This window comes from Hemitrygon akajei, chromosome 19 (genome assembly GCF_048418815.1).
Source record: "Hemitrygon akajei chromosome 19, sHemAka1.3, whole genome shotgun sequence".
Taxonomy (NCBI): domain Eukaryota; kingdom Metazoa; phylum Chordata; class Chondrichthyes; order Myliobatiformes; family Dasyatidae; genus Hemitrygon; species Hemitrygon akajei.
Window position 1 is genome coordinate 54,046,914 of NC_133142.1, and position 17,642 is coordinate 54,064,555.

At 40.0% G+C, this 17,642-nt stretch overlaps 1 protein-coding gene across 2 annotated transcripts in view; it reads left to right on the forward strand.

The window, feature by feature from the left end:
• The window catches only part of dag1 (dystroglycan 1), a 150,244-nt gene that overhangs the window by 78,391 nt on the left and 54,211 nt on the right, over positions 1 to 17,642 (forward strand). For both annotated transcript variants that reach the window (XM_073072522.1, XM_073072523.1), the window contains one exon: positions 12,511 to 12,940. In XM_073072522.1, coding sequence (XP_072928623.1) covers positions 12,683 to 12,940 — 258 coding nt within the window. In that variant the 5' untranslated portion in view covers positions 12,511 to 12,682. The remainder of the gene's footprint in view (positions 1 to 12,510; positions 12,941 to 17,642) is intronic.

The following is a 17,642-nucleotide window of genomic DNA, read 5'->3' on the forward strand; positions in this document are numbered from 1 at the left end:
TAATGACCCTGACTGGGAGTGAAGCAATAAGGCAAAGACAGGTGTTCTCGACATGATTTCCTGCCACCGAGAGCTGCTTCATGGGGGAAATTTAAGAAAAGGCGGTCAAGTCACGAAGCCAAAAGATCCACAGCCTGGCCCCTCCAAGATATAACCACCACCCACTTCCCACTGCTGCTGTGATCTGTTGCTGCCCCACCAATGTACAGGTCAGGCCTATTTGCATATTTGTTACTCCATGAATTACTGTGCATACATAAAATGCATCATGTATCTCTGGTTTCATTTTATAAAATCAGGCACACGTGTCCAATTACCCTGCATAGCACGGATTTGCATAGCACTCCACCTTCAAGGAATGTATCCTCAGCGTTAAGCAGAGTCTGAGTGTAATTTGTACAATTTGGAGCTTGTATGCAGAAAATGCAATTACCTTTTAACTAAAGTTGCCAGGATTCCTGAAGTAGTGGCACAATTGTAAGGTGCATGCTACCCTTTTTTAGTGGAAGATGATTAAGCTATTATTGTAATGTCCTTTGAAGGAGTCATAATGGTGTTCATTTTTTGATACGTGCCTAGCAGTATAACTACAGATTTTTTTGCCAGTCTTAGACCGTACCTAAGGACATTTCACATGAAATTAATCCTTGTTCATTCTGTACATTTGTATGTATGAGGAATCTGCTGTGGTGTATTGGTCAGAGCAACAAAAAATGATATTCAACAATTATAAAGTATTATATATAAAGTAGAAGTTAAAATATAGATATGAAATAAAATGTGAATAAGTACATAAATGGCAGCATGTATGACTAGATTAGATGGAATGACTAGAGTTGCTGTAGCAGCCTATCATTGCTGCATATTTAAAGGTGAATTTGGTATTGCTCAAGAAGAGCCTCCAACATCCTCTACTCCTGTGTGGTCGACTTTTCCCTCTCATTGCTGGTTCACTATTGGCAGCTATGTCATTAGTTAATGGGTCCTAGCCTCTGAAATATCCTCCCTAAACCATCCATTATGAAATATAACCATTCCTTTATAGGTTGTTATTCTTTTCAGAGTTTCTGATCATCACATCCAAAATCAGCTTCTATGCCCTCATGTCAAAGTTTGTTGGCATCAGTTCTTTAAAGCAGCTTTGATTGCTTTACTTCACTCAAAGCATCATAAAATGTGTAACTAATTTTTGGTTACAAGATGAATTTAGAAGAATCTCTCCACAGTATCCATGCTAATAGATAATAACTGCAGAGACTCGCCTTGCATTCAGGCATGTCACCTGGAAGATTTTGATCCTCAGACTAGCCTGTCAAGAAACATTGAATACAAGTAGTTATTCAGTAGTAAAATATTAACCCAAGTGCCCATTGTCACTTAGGCCCTGCTTTTGTTGCTCAGTAGGATTCCAGGTTTATCAAAGCTGCACCTCCCAAGTTGATTGAAATTTACATTTTGTTTTTGTAGTTGTCCTCTGATTTCCAATGGTCAAATGAGCCCAACCTTCAGGGTGTATAAGACTTCCTTTTGTTGTATGAGTGAGTGATTTATTTCATAGCTAAGTAACTATCTATTGCCTCCTTTCTTCACTGTAATGTTGAACTCAAGTGGCAGCACTCTGTGGATTTTACACTACCAATGAGACATGTTTGTCTCAAATTGAACAAACACTTGCCTTCTCCCATTCCTACTCTACCATCTCTCACTGTCCAGAGAATGTGGGAAATACAAAGTGTGCACTTACTGAGGCCACCTTGATGGTGGGAATTCCAAACATCTAGAATGTGATGTTTAGGAACCACAAGTGGCTTTACGCAAACTTTTGCTTAAGTAAACTGAAGTACTGTTGACTTGGGTTTATTTTTATTTGAAGTGATTTGATGTTTTATGTAGATCCAAGGTGATGCAAACCAGTAACTCAGTCCAATAGAGTTAAATTGCTCTTGGCATATTACTATTTGTATTTCCCAGTGACTTGAAGGTTTTGGCAGAGATTCTGATGGTTTCTCGCCAGTACTTTGCGGCACCCTACCCAATAACCAGCTGCCCCCCACAATCTCTGGAAGGAGTTCCCCGTAATATTTTACTTCTATTCTGTGACCTCTAGTTCTAGTCTTGCCCAACCTCAGTGGAGAAATATTGCTCGCATTTACCCTCAAAATTTTGTATACCTTTATCAAATCTATCTTCTTTCTCCTATGCTCCAGGGAATAAAGTCCTAGCTGCTTCAACCTTTCCGATAACTCAGATCCTCAAGTCTTGGCAATATCCTTGTAAACTTTCTGTTATCTTTCAATTTTATTTACATCTTTCTTGCAAGTAGGTGACCAGAACTGTATGTGGTACTCCAAATTTTGTCTCACCAATGCCTTGTACAACTTGAATATAACATCCCAGCTCTGTATTTCGTACTCAGGTTTATGAAGACCGATGTGCCAAAAGCTCTTTACAAACCCTATCTACCAGTCATACCATTTTCAGGAAATTATGGATATGTAGTCCCAGATCCCTTTATACTACCTCACTGTTCAGTGCCCTACCATTCATAGTATAAGTCCTACCCTGATTTGTTGTCCCAAAGTACAAAACTGCCTACCTGTCTGCATTATATTCCATCTGCCATTTTTTTTTCTCCAGCCGGTTTTTCTCACTACTCCAGATCCCTCTGCAAACTTTAATAACCTTCTTCACTGTCTACTATGCCTGCAATCTTGGTGTCATCCACAAATTTGCAGATTTAGTTTACCACATTATCATCCAAATCATTAATATAGGTGAGAAAGAACAGACACAGCGTCGATCCCTGTGGTACACCCTTGGTCATAGGCCTCCAGTCAGAAGTGGCCATCTCTACTTATCACTCTCTTGCTTCTCCTGCAAAGCCAATGTGTAATCTAGTTTACCACCTCATCCTGAAAGCCAAGTGACTGAACCTTGTTGACCAGCCTTCTGGCCTTCCATCAGGACTTCATCAAGGCCTGGTGTGGATACCTACTGCCTTTCCTTCAACTTTCCTGGTAACTTCCTTGAGAAACTAGAAGAGATTAGATTGATATGACCTACATGGACAAAGCCATATTGACTATCTCTCTTCAGCCCCATTCTATCCAAATATTTGTATATCCTTGGAATATTTCTGCTAATTTACCCATGACTGACAATCAGGCTCACTGGGCTATAATTTGCTGGTTTATTCTTGGAACTTTTTTGAGCAACGGAACAAAATTAGCTATCCTTCAGTCCTCTGGCCCCTCACCCATGGGTAAGGACATTTTAAATATCTCTACCAGGGCCTCTGCAATTTTTACCATAGCCACCCACAATGTCTGAGGGAAAATCTTGTCAGTTCCTGGGGACATGTCTACCCTAAATTATCTAGAGACAGCTATCCGTACATGGTACATGACCTCACTACTGTTTTACCTCCATTCTAAAGACTTCATCTCCTGAGTAAACACGAACGCAAAAAAAAATCCATTTAAGATTTCCCTCATCTCTTGGTTCCATGCAGAGGACCACGCTGATCCCCGAGTGAACCAATTTTGTCTTTGTCAGTTAAATAATGATAATACCATGACAAGCTCTCCTGCATGGACCATGGTTGAGAATAATACTTCAGTGTTTACTGTCTGAATGATGGGTTGCTAAAAATATTTCTGTGCTGATGGTTTTGATTTGGATCCAGCAGGAGTACTGATTTGTTCTCAACCTTACAGAGTGTGGGAAAGGTCAGCCCATCAGTCACTGAATAAATTGCAGTGCAGGGTGAGATTGGGATGTAGTATTTTTACTTTGTGTCCTGCAAATGGGAATTGAATGATTATGCCTTTGCACTCTCAAATGTGTTTCACTGCAACCTGAAGAAATGTGAACATTGGAAGAGTGAGTGCACTTTGAGGCTCCTGGGACATTAAATCCATGGTGGATGATGGAAATAGTATTGTTGAATAAAACTGTTCATATCCATTTAAAATATATTTTGCAGATAAAACTGTGTAATACACTTGAACTGAAAGGTCAACTAAAGGTTATGAAGAATTTATGGCTCAGTTTTGAAAATCAATTATTTTTCTTTCCCTCAAATAACCCTTTCAAAGCCTCCCGTCTTTGGGAATTGCAGGCTCAGAACCTTCCTGTTAATTTGTGCTTAAAATAAAAGTACGTGTTGAAGTGCGCTTTCTGTCCTGGGAACAGGCTTTTTAATTAAATAAAAAAACTACATGCCAACAAATGGAATTCAATACAAACAAAAGCTTTTTAGGATTCGTGTCAAGGACCAGTGGGAACAATTTTAAGAAAATTGGTAAAAGACTCTGGTAAATGAGAATCCTGTTTAAAGCACTTCAGACCTGGAATGCACTGCCTGAAAGGTTGGTGGAGGCAGATCCCATAACTTCCAAAGGGGAATTGAATAATACTTGAAAAGGAAACTGTTTCAGGATTGAAGGATGAAAGTACCAAATGGATGTTCTTTGAAAGTCAGCACAAGCATGAATGGTCTTCTGTTGTGTATGATTCATGATTCTTCCAATCAATTAGAGGAATGGCTCAGCTGTATCGTTACTCAAGTTTAAGTGCCTAGTATCCGCATCATTTAACAAAACTGCTTAGGGATGTGTGGAAACAGCTGATTCCCCACACTGACGTGTAACTCATCTATAGTTCCAGAGGGAGGTAGAACAGAAGTCTGTTTCCCTCAAGCTATGTTTAAGCAGTGTTTTTTGTTTGTTTTGATTTAATTCTTGGAAAATTTTAATCACAGGATTTTTTTCCCTGTGTGTCTCAATTCCTGTGACATCAGATGTTTGTATACTTAACTAGGTCAGTCTAGGTATTGTTATGGGATTCTGTGCATCCATTATCAAACATTGTTAACTTTAAACTATGGGAATGTGTTTAGATGCACAATTCCAAGTCTCCTGGGAGGATCTTGAATCAAATGCCTGTTTGATGCCAAGTCGAGTGAAGGTTTCCAGTTGAAGGTGTAATGTGATTTATTCTGCTGTTTAAACTTGCCAAAAGCACTAGGACTAATGCCAAAGAATTATTCTGGGGCTTTTCCTCGTGGCTTGATTAATACGACAATGTCCCTCATGGTATGTAACATTGAGGAGTTGAAGTGCTAGTTTGCAGTGCTCAGCCAAAGTAATATTGATCTGTTTCAGTTGGGCTTAGAGACCTGAGAGAGGGAGGTGAACACTCCCAAAGTTATCCCTCCCAAATTGTAACTGGTTTCTTCCACAGTCATTGTTGAGTGAGATCAATGGCAGATGTACCAGCCTCCTTATTAGAAAAGACATTAGCTTTATTTGTCAAATGTGCTTCAAAACCATAACGTACAATGGCTTTGCGATTCTGAAGTGGCTAAAGAGAACAATGTCAGATTTGCAAAGAGTGGGAGGAGGTACTGTTATGGGCAATTTGAAAAATGGTTTTCTTTCACAGGGTGTGTGTGCACCTGATACATGGATTTGAAGCATGTAAAAGCCAATACTGATTCAAAAATGTGCTCAGTTTCCTGGATAGAATGTGTATTTCCACAAAACTCTGGGGATTTCTCACCTGTCATTGCTCAAAGTGGAGAAGGAACACTCAGAATGGTATAGAGAACTTCAAATCCGTGTATCAGGTGCACACACACCCTGTGAAAGAAGACCATTTTCCAAATTGCCCATAACAGTATCTCCTCTCACTCTTTGCAAATCTGACATTGTTCTCTTTAGCCACTTCAGAATCTCAAAGCCAGAACCAATGCAAACCATCCTTCATTCAGAGGGGTTGTCTATGATGAAGACTGCAGTCTACTGTAGTTCAGTGCAATACAGTTCCATGTGCTGGGAAAGAGCAGAAATTCTTCCACTAAATTGCTGTATTGAAGTAATGAATAAGTACACTTTGGCTGCTTTTGTGGTTCTGACTGCAAATAGGAGTTTATATTTTTGTTTGATATTGTAGGCCTTTTTATTATAGCAAGGCACTTCCTAACACAACTTGTTACTGGAGACTGAAAGGGCTGGAAACCTAGAGTAACTAGATGCTGGAGAAACTCGGGTCAGGCAACATCTATGGAGGGAAATGGACAGTCAGCATTTTGGTTCAAGACCTTTCATCTGGACTGGAAAGAAAGCGAAAGCTAGTATAAGATGCTGGTGGAGATATTTTCATCATATCTCCATCATTCTCGCCCCTTCCCTCATTATCAGCCCTCTCATCTGGATCCACCTTTTCACCTGCCAGCTCTTGCTCCACCTCTTTCCTCTGCCTTTTTATACTGGCTATAATCCCTCCCCTCTTTTTCCAGTTGAAATGAAGGGTCTAAAATGTTGACTGGCCATTTCCCTTCATAGAGGCTGTTTGACCTACTGAGCTCCTCCAGCCCCTTTATGTTACTATGTTATAGTTGCTTTAGAACAGTAGCTATGTTCCTCCCTGAAGTTGGTCTTTCGTGGTTTTAAAGATAAGCTGAGGCCTGATGGTGCATCAATATCTTCATTTGATTTCATTTTTCAGAAGCCTTTAGAATATCCATCAAGCTTTGGAGCTGAATTAGATTGATGTCATGTGGGTGTATATCTCATTCACACTGACATTTGGCCATGTATTTTTTTTAAAAAGTGTAGTTAATTGGAATTTCAATCCCACCAAAAAAATTCCCACTAAAACAGAATATTGAGTCCTGATGAAGGGTCTCGGCCTGTAATGTCAGCTATTCATTTCTCTCCACAGATCTTACCTGACCCGCTGAGATCCTCCAGCATTATTTGTTCCTTTAGAATGAATCTCTTATGTTCAAAAATTGATTTGCCTACTAACCAAAAGGAAAACTGTCACAACGAAACATTGGGCCGCTGACAAACTCCCTGTGTGTATTGTACTTGCTGGTCTAGTTGAGTCACTACTGACTTGAGCCAGTGAGTTTACTCATTGGTTTGTTGCCTAGATCAAATAATGGCAAAGTGAGAAAGTCTTGGAAATGAGAATATGTGCTGACTTCTGGGAATGTCAAAACAGCTTAGAAATAGAACACTTTTCCTTTGTACACTGTATATAACAAAAACCTTTTACCAAGTGAAAGCTGTTATTCCACTTGGAATTCTCAGATGAAGAAACAAAGAATCAACAGTCCGATGCGGAGTGTTCATTCTCCCCATAAATTTAATCTTGCTGTTTTATGTCTTGGATATTATTGGCAAGTCACATGTTTGTTACTTGTCCTCATTTGGACATGGAGGCCAGTTTATGAAGTACAGTTCTTAACTTTGTAGTTCTTAACCGGTGGGGCAACTTCACATACCCTATCACTGAATTATTTGCACAATCTACAGATTCACTTTCAAAGACTCTGCATCTCATGTTCTCTGTGGCTATTTATTCATTTGTTTTGTATTTGCAGTTTGTTGTCTTTTGCATGTTGGGTGTGGTCCTTCCTTGATTCTATTATGGTTCTTGGATTTGCTGAGTATGCCCACAAGAAAACAAATCTCATGGTTGTGTATGGTGACCTATGTATCTTGATGATAAATTTACTTTGAACTTAATGCAAATATCGAATCAGCCAATCATGAGGCAGCAACTCAATGCATGAAAGCATGCAGATATGGTCAAGAGGTTCAGTTGTACAAACCAAGCATCAGAATGGGGAAGAAATGTGATCTAAGTGATTTTGATTGTGGAATGATTGGTGCCAGGCAGGATGGTTTGAGTATCTCAGAAACTACTGATCTACTGAGATTTTAACACAAGTCTGTAGAGTTTACAAAGAATGGTGTAGAAAAACAAACACGCAGGGAGTGGTAGTTTTGTGGGTGAAAATGCTGTGTTAGAGGTCAGAAGAAAATAGCCAGACTGGGTCAAGGTGACAGTAACACCAATGACCACACAGTAGAATGGTGTGCAGAAGAGCATCTCCGAATACACGATACATCAAACTTGGAAGTAGTTGGGCTACAGCAGCAGAAGACTTCAGAGTTCCACTGCTGCACCTAATAAGCAGCCACTGAGTGCATAGTATAGATTGTGACTGGAAGTGCTCGAAGATACTGATTGCTAAAGGTGCTGTCACGTACACACAACCCTGTAAAGGTATCAGCCGCAATAGAACACACCAGGAGTCTGGTTTTGCTGTTAACAAAACACTATTTTAACTATGTAATATTGTAACTTAAACCAGGTAAATCAAGAGTTAACGGTGTTATGCATATATAGGAGTAAATATAGTTCCCAAACTTATTCAGGTGGTAAGTGATACAGTCTTACGATGGTATGGAAGAAAAGTTCAGTGGAAATGCACAGGTTAATTAATGCGAGATGTTTGTAATCCAAAGGCGAATGGTGTGAGAAGGCAATTACGTCGATATTCCACAGATTCCACAATAGCAATACAAAATAACAATAGCAGTAGGTTTTATCTCCAAAGTTGTTCCACTCCACACATGAAGTATCACTGACAGTGATCTTCAACGAATATCCTTTCAACACAAGTGGTACCACACCCAAATTCAGCTACAGGACATCTCAAAGTGGTGGCCACAGGATACCCAAACAGAATCCACGTATAGATTATCACCAACAGTAGCTTACACAAAGGGAACCACCACCCAGGCAAGGGTCGACACACCAGTAGATTCCACACAGTTACCCAAAACACACAAGGTGATAGCCACTTATCCAGTTCCACAACATACAAAATAACTCCAACAGTGATTTGCCACAGGGCTGCTTTTCTTCAGTGACCTACCACACCCAGACAAAGGGTGAACACACACATTGTATTCAAAGGTTTTCCCCTCATTACAGAACCCACTCCTGTGGATTAACTCTGTGACAATCACACTTTCGTATTCAAATGGAAACAAACTCGCCCTCACAGGCTACTTGGAGAGAGAGTCCAAGCAGTGATCTCATTGTCACTAGGTTTCTTGTTTCAAACCTTCCTCTCCTCTCCTCTCTGCAAACTTCTTCCAGTTGCAGCACTTGTGAGAGTCATTTATCAATATTCTGGATCGATCTCAACTCGCCCCTTTGGGCTACTGAAAGTTTAAACCAGCGACCGACTCACTGGTGTCTTCCATTGACCAAATCCATTTTGACTATAACTGTGTGTGTCTGTGACTGTTCTTGTATATTCAAAACAAGCTGCAGAGAAACCATAACATCGATTGTCCATCAAATAACTCCACCTCTCTCTCTCTGGAGCAGCTCAAACAGTGTCCAAAAGTCAGTCTCATTCTCCCAGTGTTTTAAAGTAACAGGCCACAGAAAAAATGACCCCTGGGGGTATAGAACAGTGCAGTATCCTATAGGATTTAATACAGGTAAAACTTGATAGGCTAGCTAAGATATTGCAGCTAAACTCAAGTTGTAACTGCCAAGCAAACTGGGCTTACGAATAGCAACCTTGCCTTTATCCAATTGGCTCATGAGAGTATGTAGTTATTACTTTGGAATTTATTTAAATTAGGAGCCCAGACTAGTCATACTGAGAGATTAAGCCTTTTTGGACAATAGTAAAGGAATTGTTGACTAATTAAATGGCAATCCATTTATTAGACTGTTGCTGGGTCAGTATGTGATGAGGAGGCAGCCAGCATTTAAAGGAATCTGCAAATGATAGGCCAAGTGGTCTGGTCACCTTGGTGTTCACAGTTCACTTAGCACCTGTTTTGATAGCTGTTTGTGTAGTTGAAATCTTTACTAAGAAATTGTAAATTGTAAACATCCTATGACGAACAAGAGAAAATCTGCAGATGCTGGCATCCTATGCAGTCACCTCACATCTAATCTGATGTAGGGGCAGGATTGGTCTCTGGGCATAGTAGAAATGACTTTTTCGTAAATCATGTTTTTTTTCTCTTTAATAAGCATCAAAACCTTTTCATTTTTAAACCTGGCACATTGCGCGCTTTCTGGACCTTGCACAGCAATAGGTTAACATGGCTGCAATGGTAAGTGTTTTAAAGAATTATTTACATCAAAACAGTACAGTTGGGACTCGGGCTGGGGTACTGATCAGTTGTGTAGAATCTGGGATTTCAGTAATTGAGACAGAAAATGGAACCTTGATAGAAAATTTCCTGTTGGGGAAATGTGAGAAGCAGAAGAAAAACACAAAGATTCACTTGAAAATAAAGTAATTGTAAATTTGGCAAGTAAAAAGCCAAATTAATTTTATAATGAAAATGATTTGTAATATACAATCGTCTAAAGATTTGTCTCTAAAACCAAGGAAAGTATTAAGGGTGATACATCTGCATTTGAGCAAGTGACTACATAGGATACCAGGAAATTTATTGTTGGATCATTGAAAGTATTGTATGAAGGCAGCCCTTTATCTGCACTAGGTGTTTGCACTGATGATCAAACACGAGGAAATCTGCAGATGCTGGAAATTCAAACAACAACACACACAAAATGCTGGTAGAACACAGCAGGCCAGGCAGCATCTGTCGGGAGAAGTGCTGTCGACGTCTCGGCCCGAAACGTCGACAGCGCTTCTCCTTATAGATGCTGCCTGGCCTGCTGTGTTCCACCAGCATTTTGTGTGTTGTTGCACTGGATGAATTCCTTCAATAACTGTAATAAACTAATAGTTTTATAGTATTGTAGTATTGCTAGTGCTCTAATCTGTTCTGTATTTCATTTAAATACATAATTTGTTACTCAGTTAAAGTTAAACTACTCGGGTAGTTTGCTTTACGAATGTTTGCTTTACGCCACTTCGCTTTTTACAAAGACCTATGTTAGTAACTTGTTTTCACATTACAAAGAGGATTTTCACTTTTATGAAAATTTTTCCCATATAACTTAATGGTTCTTGTCTTTACACCATTTTGGCTTAAAGGTTTCATAGGAATGCTCTACCTTTGTAAAGGGTCTTTTGGGCCAAAATGTAGTGGTCCCAATGTGTCCCAATTAACCAGAATCCATTGTACAAATGTATATGCAAAATAAATGGGTGGTGCAAAAAAATTGCAGGATAATGATTTAGAGGTCAAACAAATTATGCAGAATTCTTACAAACCCAATAAACAAAAGTCCATTGTAGTGCCAAGTTTCTCTGGATCACCCAAATGCCAGACGGGATGCATGGTAGTAAACGGCACCAAGGAGCGCAGGAGGTGTATCTGTTTTGGGTTACCCGGAGAAATCGGCGGTAGCAGAACATTGCATTCGCAGTAGCCGTAGGATTGACTTCGGCATAAAACTACTGTGCCACACCGATGGCTTTGGGACTGCCTGGTGAAGGAAGCCATTGAAATAAAACTAGAGAAAAACAATTTTAATAAAGATGAAGGTCTCAAGGGGGTGGATGGTATAAATACCAACAGACTGGATGACAGAGTTTGTCAAAATGTTGGTTAAAATCAATACCTGTACCTGGCTGGAAGTTTTTTTCCTGTTATATACACCGGGAAAGCACTAGATCTTTTTTGTAGTGATTATAGTTTTGCCAGTTGGTTCAAGAGCCAAGCAGTTGAAACTGTTCTTGAAACTTGTGGTGTGGGACTTTAGGCCTTCAGGTTTAACTTGGTAGTTAGGGCAACACCAGCTGTAAGTTTGGGGTTCGCTCCCCGCTGCTGTCTGTAAGGAGCTTGTACTTTCTTCCCATGATTGCATGGGCTTCCTCTGAGTGCTCTGGTTTTCTCCCACATTCTAACGATGCATAAGTTGTGGGCATGCTATGGTATTGCCAGAAGTGTGGTGACACTAGCTGGGCTGCCCAAAACAGTCCATGCTGATTTAAAGAAATGATGCATTTCACTGTTTGTATGTACATGTGACAAAGCTAATCTTCAATCTTTGTACCTCCTGTATGATGGTAGTTGCTGAAAGCTGGCATGGCCAGGGTGGTGTGGATTTTTGATAAATGTTGCTGCCTTCTTGAGGCAGCAACACCTTTGGGTACTGTTGATGGGGAGGGATGTACCTGTGATGTTTTGGCAGAGTCCACTACACCCTGCAGCTTTTAGTGTTCCTGTGCATTCAAATTGCACCAGACATGATGCAAGCAGTCAGTATTCTTGGAGTGGTGGGTTAGTCTTTCACAAAGTGGTATTTGGTAGCCACAGTCCCAATTTGGATGTTTTGCAGGAAGCAAGTTGAGGGGATTTCACTGTTCTTAGTGTGTTTGGAGCCGTGTTTGAAATGAGATTCATTCATTTTCTGTTGAGGAATATAGAAGCAGGAATAGGTGGCTAATAGAAGACACTTCCCTCCAGGCCACTTCTAGTATTCAATTGGATCGTGGCTGCTCTCTGGTTTAAGCCTATCTGCTTGAATTCTGTATCCTTTATGGTTGATTAAATAAATCCAATCAATAAGTTAAGTTTTAGTGTCCTGGTCTTTCAGTCTGGTCTTAACAAGAATGTTCAGGATTTGCTGTACTCTGTACAAATATTTCTTGATGTCACCCTTGAACTGTTTGACTGTGATCTTAAGAAATCTGCTCTATTCTGATTCTACCACCAGGTTAAAAAAAATTTATTTAACAATGGACGTATTCTCTTGCAGGTTATTATCAGATGTCAGCCGCCCAGGAGAAGTGACAGGATTGTGGTCCGCGTGAATTTAAAATAAGGAGTGTCACTGCAGTGGTTGTGGAGTTTGATTTTTCTCCCTACTACGTGATCAACCCTGCTTCTACATTTTTTTAAGAATAAGATTGGCAATTGTGGTTTTGGAAATGTTTCTCCTGCATGGACTGGGGAGGACTCTGTTGATTCTGGAGCTACTGGAGACTATGACACTGGCACATTGGCAAAATGAGCCACTGCAGATCATCAGAGACTTGGACAGCCAGATCGAGGCCTCCATGCATTCTGTATTGAGTCAAGACACTCCTGCTGCCTCCTTCAGTGTCCCAGACGGCTCTGCATACATCAGTCGGGCCTTTACAATGAGAATCCCCACTGATGCATTACCTGCCCATGCAGTATTGAAGGTAAATGTCTGCTATTCTATATATTTGTAAGTGATGACCAGGGCAGCTGGATACTTGGGTATTGCAAGCACATCAATCTTCAAAAATGAATTAGGCAGTTATTTTTAGTTTTCTTGCTATTCTCCTATAGTGAGAATGCTATACCTTCATTCAGTACGTGCACGGACTAGTTGGTCCAGGCTGCAAAGAGACTCTGATTCAATTCCCACACTTTGCCAGGTTAGGAGTCTGGGTTTGATGCATGTTCTGTGATAAATGGTGCCAGGCTCCAAATCTGTGTTGAGCCATTACGGTTTGATCTTGGTACATGATGCAATAAGTAATCCTCCTCCCAGACACACTGAGGCTTTGCATTAAATCTCGAGGTTTCATTGCAAATTGATGATTCAAGTATTCATTTGTTGATCCAGGTGATCTGCACAGGCTTGAGATCTGGATTGCATTCTGAACAGTCGGATCTAAAAGCCTGCAGGCTGCTTTGTGCAATGTCCTCCGGCTGAAAGACAAATTAATTTTCTACACCTGCAGCATTTGTCTGTAATGTTGTTCATAAATTTTCTATTTTACATATCAGAACAATTTCACAGGTGGCTGATAATACCAGGGAAGCCTACGTCTGGAATGTATAGATGCTTGCCTATTATCAATGAATGGTTTATTCTTAACTTTTTTTGGCTTTCCCTTGTGTTAATGTCAAGAAGTGTACCAGCCCATATACCACATGAAATCAGTGGTCCATCTTCATAGTTCTGTATATTAGCTGTGTGCATCACCGACCTTGTCTTTAATTTATAAAAGATGAGGACACTGCTGGTGAAGTCTGCATTTAATCCTTAAAACAAGTCGCAAGCTGCCTTAAACCACCTGTCAATGTGTGAAGGTACTCCCACACTGCTGTTCTGTAGGAAATGCCAAACTTGTGTGTTGGTGACTTTGAAGGAGTGGTGATGTAGGTCTAAGGAAGGGTGTGATTTTTGAAAACTGAGTTTCTTGGTACCGTTTAATGTATTTTATTTATTTAAAGACTGCACAGAACAGGTTCTTCTGGCCTACTGAGCTGCACCACCTGATACCCACTTAACACTGACCTAATCACAGTACAATTGACAAAGACCAATTAACCTACTAACCGGTACATTTTTGGACTGTGGGAGGGAACCAGAGCACCTGAAGGAAAACCACGCATTTGGGAAGAACGTTAAAAACCTCAGTTCCCTGAGTGTAATAGTATTGTGATGCTACTCTGATGCCACAGTGTCTGTAAGTGCACTTTGCTAATTTGGCATTTAAGCATTACCCAAATCATTCTCGCCTTCCCCAACACCTGTTGTAAAACTGTCTTATAAAGAAAGGGGCCGGGTCAGATGAATGTGGGCTTTCTTGGTCAAATGTAGCTGTTTATGAGGGTCGAATGGAAGAGTGCTCCCTCTAGTGGTTGAGATCAAATCTGTGCTTGTGTATAGATTCAAAACCAAGAAGCCAAATTGAGTTTAGTGTCACCAGTGCATGTTGTGAAATTTATGAAACAGCTGCAATACATAATAAGATGAGTTACAGTAAGTGTGCATATATGTGTATTAAATTAAATGAGTTGTGCAAAAAGTGAGGTGGTGTTCATGGATTCACTGTCCATTCAGAAATCTGATGGCATAGGGGAAGAAGCTGTTCTTGAATTGTTGAGTGTTTCTCTTCAGGTTCCTGTACCTCCTCCCTGATGGTAGCAATAAGAAGAGAAGTGGTTTGGGAGTCCTTAATGGGTGCCCCCTTTTTGAGACATCACTCTCTGATATCCTGGATGCTACGGAGGCTAGTGCCCATGATGGAGCGAACTGTGTTTGCAACTTTCTGTCGCCTCTTTCAATCCTGTGCAGTATCCCTCCCCATAGCAGATGGTGGTGCAGCTAGTTAGAATGCTCTCCACGGTACATCTGTAGAAATTTGCCGGTGTCTTTGGTGACATACCAAATCTCCTCAAACTTCTAATGAAAGATAGCTACTGTCTTTGTTAACTGCATCAATATGTTGGGCCCAGGATAGATCCTCAGATGTTGACACCCAGGATCCTGAAATTGTTCATTCTTTCCACTTTTGATCCCTCTGAGGACATGTCCTGGATTAGGATGTTCTTCAATAATGGATGCTGACTTCTTGAGGCACTGCCTTCTAAAGATGTCCTCTAGTGAGGAGGATTCAGATTCATTTATCACATGCACATCAAAACGTAGTGAAAAGTGTTGTTTGTGTTAACAACCAACACAGCCTAAGGCTGTGCTGGGGGACGCCTGCAATTGTCTCCACACCTGGCGCCAACATAGCATGCCCACAATGTTCAGCAAACACAACAAGCAACTACAAAGCAAGCCCCTTTCCCACTGTGCCTGTGACGGAGCTGGCTAACTCTACAGCCCTCTGCAACTTCTTGCAGCCTCCATATCAGGTATATACCACTCAGAATGCTCTCCGTAGTATAAATTTACAAGAGTCTTTGGTGACATACCAAATAGTCTCAAACTCCAAATGAATCACAGCTGCTGGCATACTAAATTTGAGATTGCTTTGGTGCATTGGGCCCAGGGCAGATCCTCTGATATCTTGACATCCAAGAACTTGAAGCTTCCACCACTGACCTCTCAGTGTGGACTAGTGTGTGTTCTCCTGACTTCCCCTTCCTGGAGTCCAAAATTAATTCCTTAATCTTGCTGATGTTGAGAGCATAGCTGTTCTCACAGTGCTACTCAACCAGCCATGCCATCTTACTTCCATACGCCTCCTCATTGTCATTTGAGATTCTGCCGATAACAGTGGTGTCACTGGCAAATTTATAGCTTTTAACTGTAAACCCATGAGCCCCTATGATCTTTCATACGTTAATTTATGGGGATGTCTTCTGAAAATCCAAATGTGCTATATCCAAACCCAAGACCATCTCCACCTTGCCCCCCGTCTATCCTGGGTTACATTCTCAGAAAGAGCTGTAATAAATTTCTCTTCCATAAAAACATGTTGACTCCGTGTAAATGTGGTAGAGTTTCTTGGTAATTTGCTACCACTTCATTAATAATGATTTCCAGCATTAACCAGACAACTGAAATTAGACTAAATGATCTGTCATTCCCTTGTGGATTTTTCCCTTCTTCCTCCTTTCAAGAATAGAGAATGTTTGCTTTATTTTGTTTCATTGGTGGTCTGATGCGGGAAAGATTCCAATGTATTCACTAGAAAGCAAGTCATCGCAGAGGACTTATAAATTTTATTCAAATTTATTTGTCTGATGCTGAAATAGGTGTTAATTGTCTTGCATCCCTCACACTCTTTTTGCCCCTTGATTGTCTACTATTTTGGTAGCTTTTAGTGTAATTTACTGCAAACAACGTGCCTTCAATATCTCTTGTCATTTCTTATTTTTCATGCTAATTCTGCTGCCTCAGCGTAAAAGGGACCGTAGTTTGTAACTGCCCTTGATATGAACATCAAAACATTTTTTTATAATCCATACCAGTTTTTATTTTCCAACTTATTTTAGTTATCCTTTGCTCATTGTCCCAGCCCTTAGTTAAGACCGTTCTTTGACATCAATGTTCATGTCAAAGGACAGTTTATAAAACTAATCACTAATGCCTTAATTCTGCTGCCTCAGCAGAAATATTGCAGGCATATTGAATGCTTTCTTTCAATCTAATATTATCAACACTTCAACTACAGAAAGATCACTCCTTTCCCTGCAATAGATTTATTTGAGGTTTTTATTTATTGAGAATTGAAAGTATTTAAATGTCTCGTCACTTATTGTCATTTCTTTAATCTTATTACCCAATTTGTAGCCAACTCATTATCGTACTTATTGAAATTGTCATTATTTAAAAATTTCAGACTTAACAGCAGTCTCTTACAAACTGAGGAGAATTGTCATGATTATCCATCCCCTCCAGGGATCCTTTAATTTTAGATTAATCCTGTTTCATTACAATGGTCTTTGTCACCGAAATTTTGGTGATTTATAAGAGCAAGGGTGTTTAATAAAAATTCAACTACAATTATAGAATTTTTGATGCTAACATCAATTGAACTCAAGTTTCCTGCTTGCTTTTGCTCCAGATCCATGCCGATTTCCTTCACCCCTTCCATATACTGATCTAATTTCTGACTTAACTAGTGACAGAAAATCTATACAGATGGATTCAAACCTGGTGACTATAGCTTTAGTATTCAGATCAGGAAATTCTCCAAATACTGTGCAAAATAAACTTATAATTCAGTGTAGATCAGATGTAATAAAAAGCTGCCAGAGACCATATTCCCAGTGATCAGATGTAGCATGCAACTAAAAACTCACAATGAATGTCAAACTCTGTAGTAAATAAGCCATCAGGACCTGTTTTTGATTTTGTTTGTGCCTGCAATTGTCAAGTTGCATTTCAGATGCTACCCATGCATGAGTCTATGGATTAGTGATTCTGCAATAAGCCAAGTGGCTTCTTGCGTAAATAAAGTGAGGATTCGCCTATAAATGATAGGGGCACATCATGCCTCGGAATCAGGTTTATTACTGATATGTCGTGAAATTTGTTTTTGTTGCGGCAATACAGTTCAAGGTTTTTTTTTAAAAAACTAAATTACATAATAGTTCTAAAGACAAGTAACAAGATATTGTTCATGGATCATTCAGATACCTGATGATGGAGAAGGAAAAAAACTTCTCAAA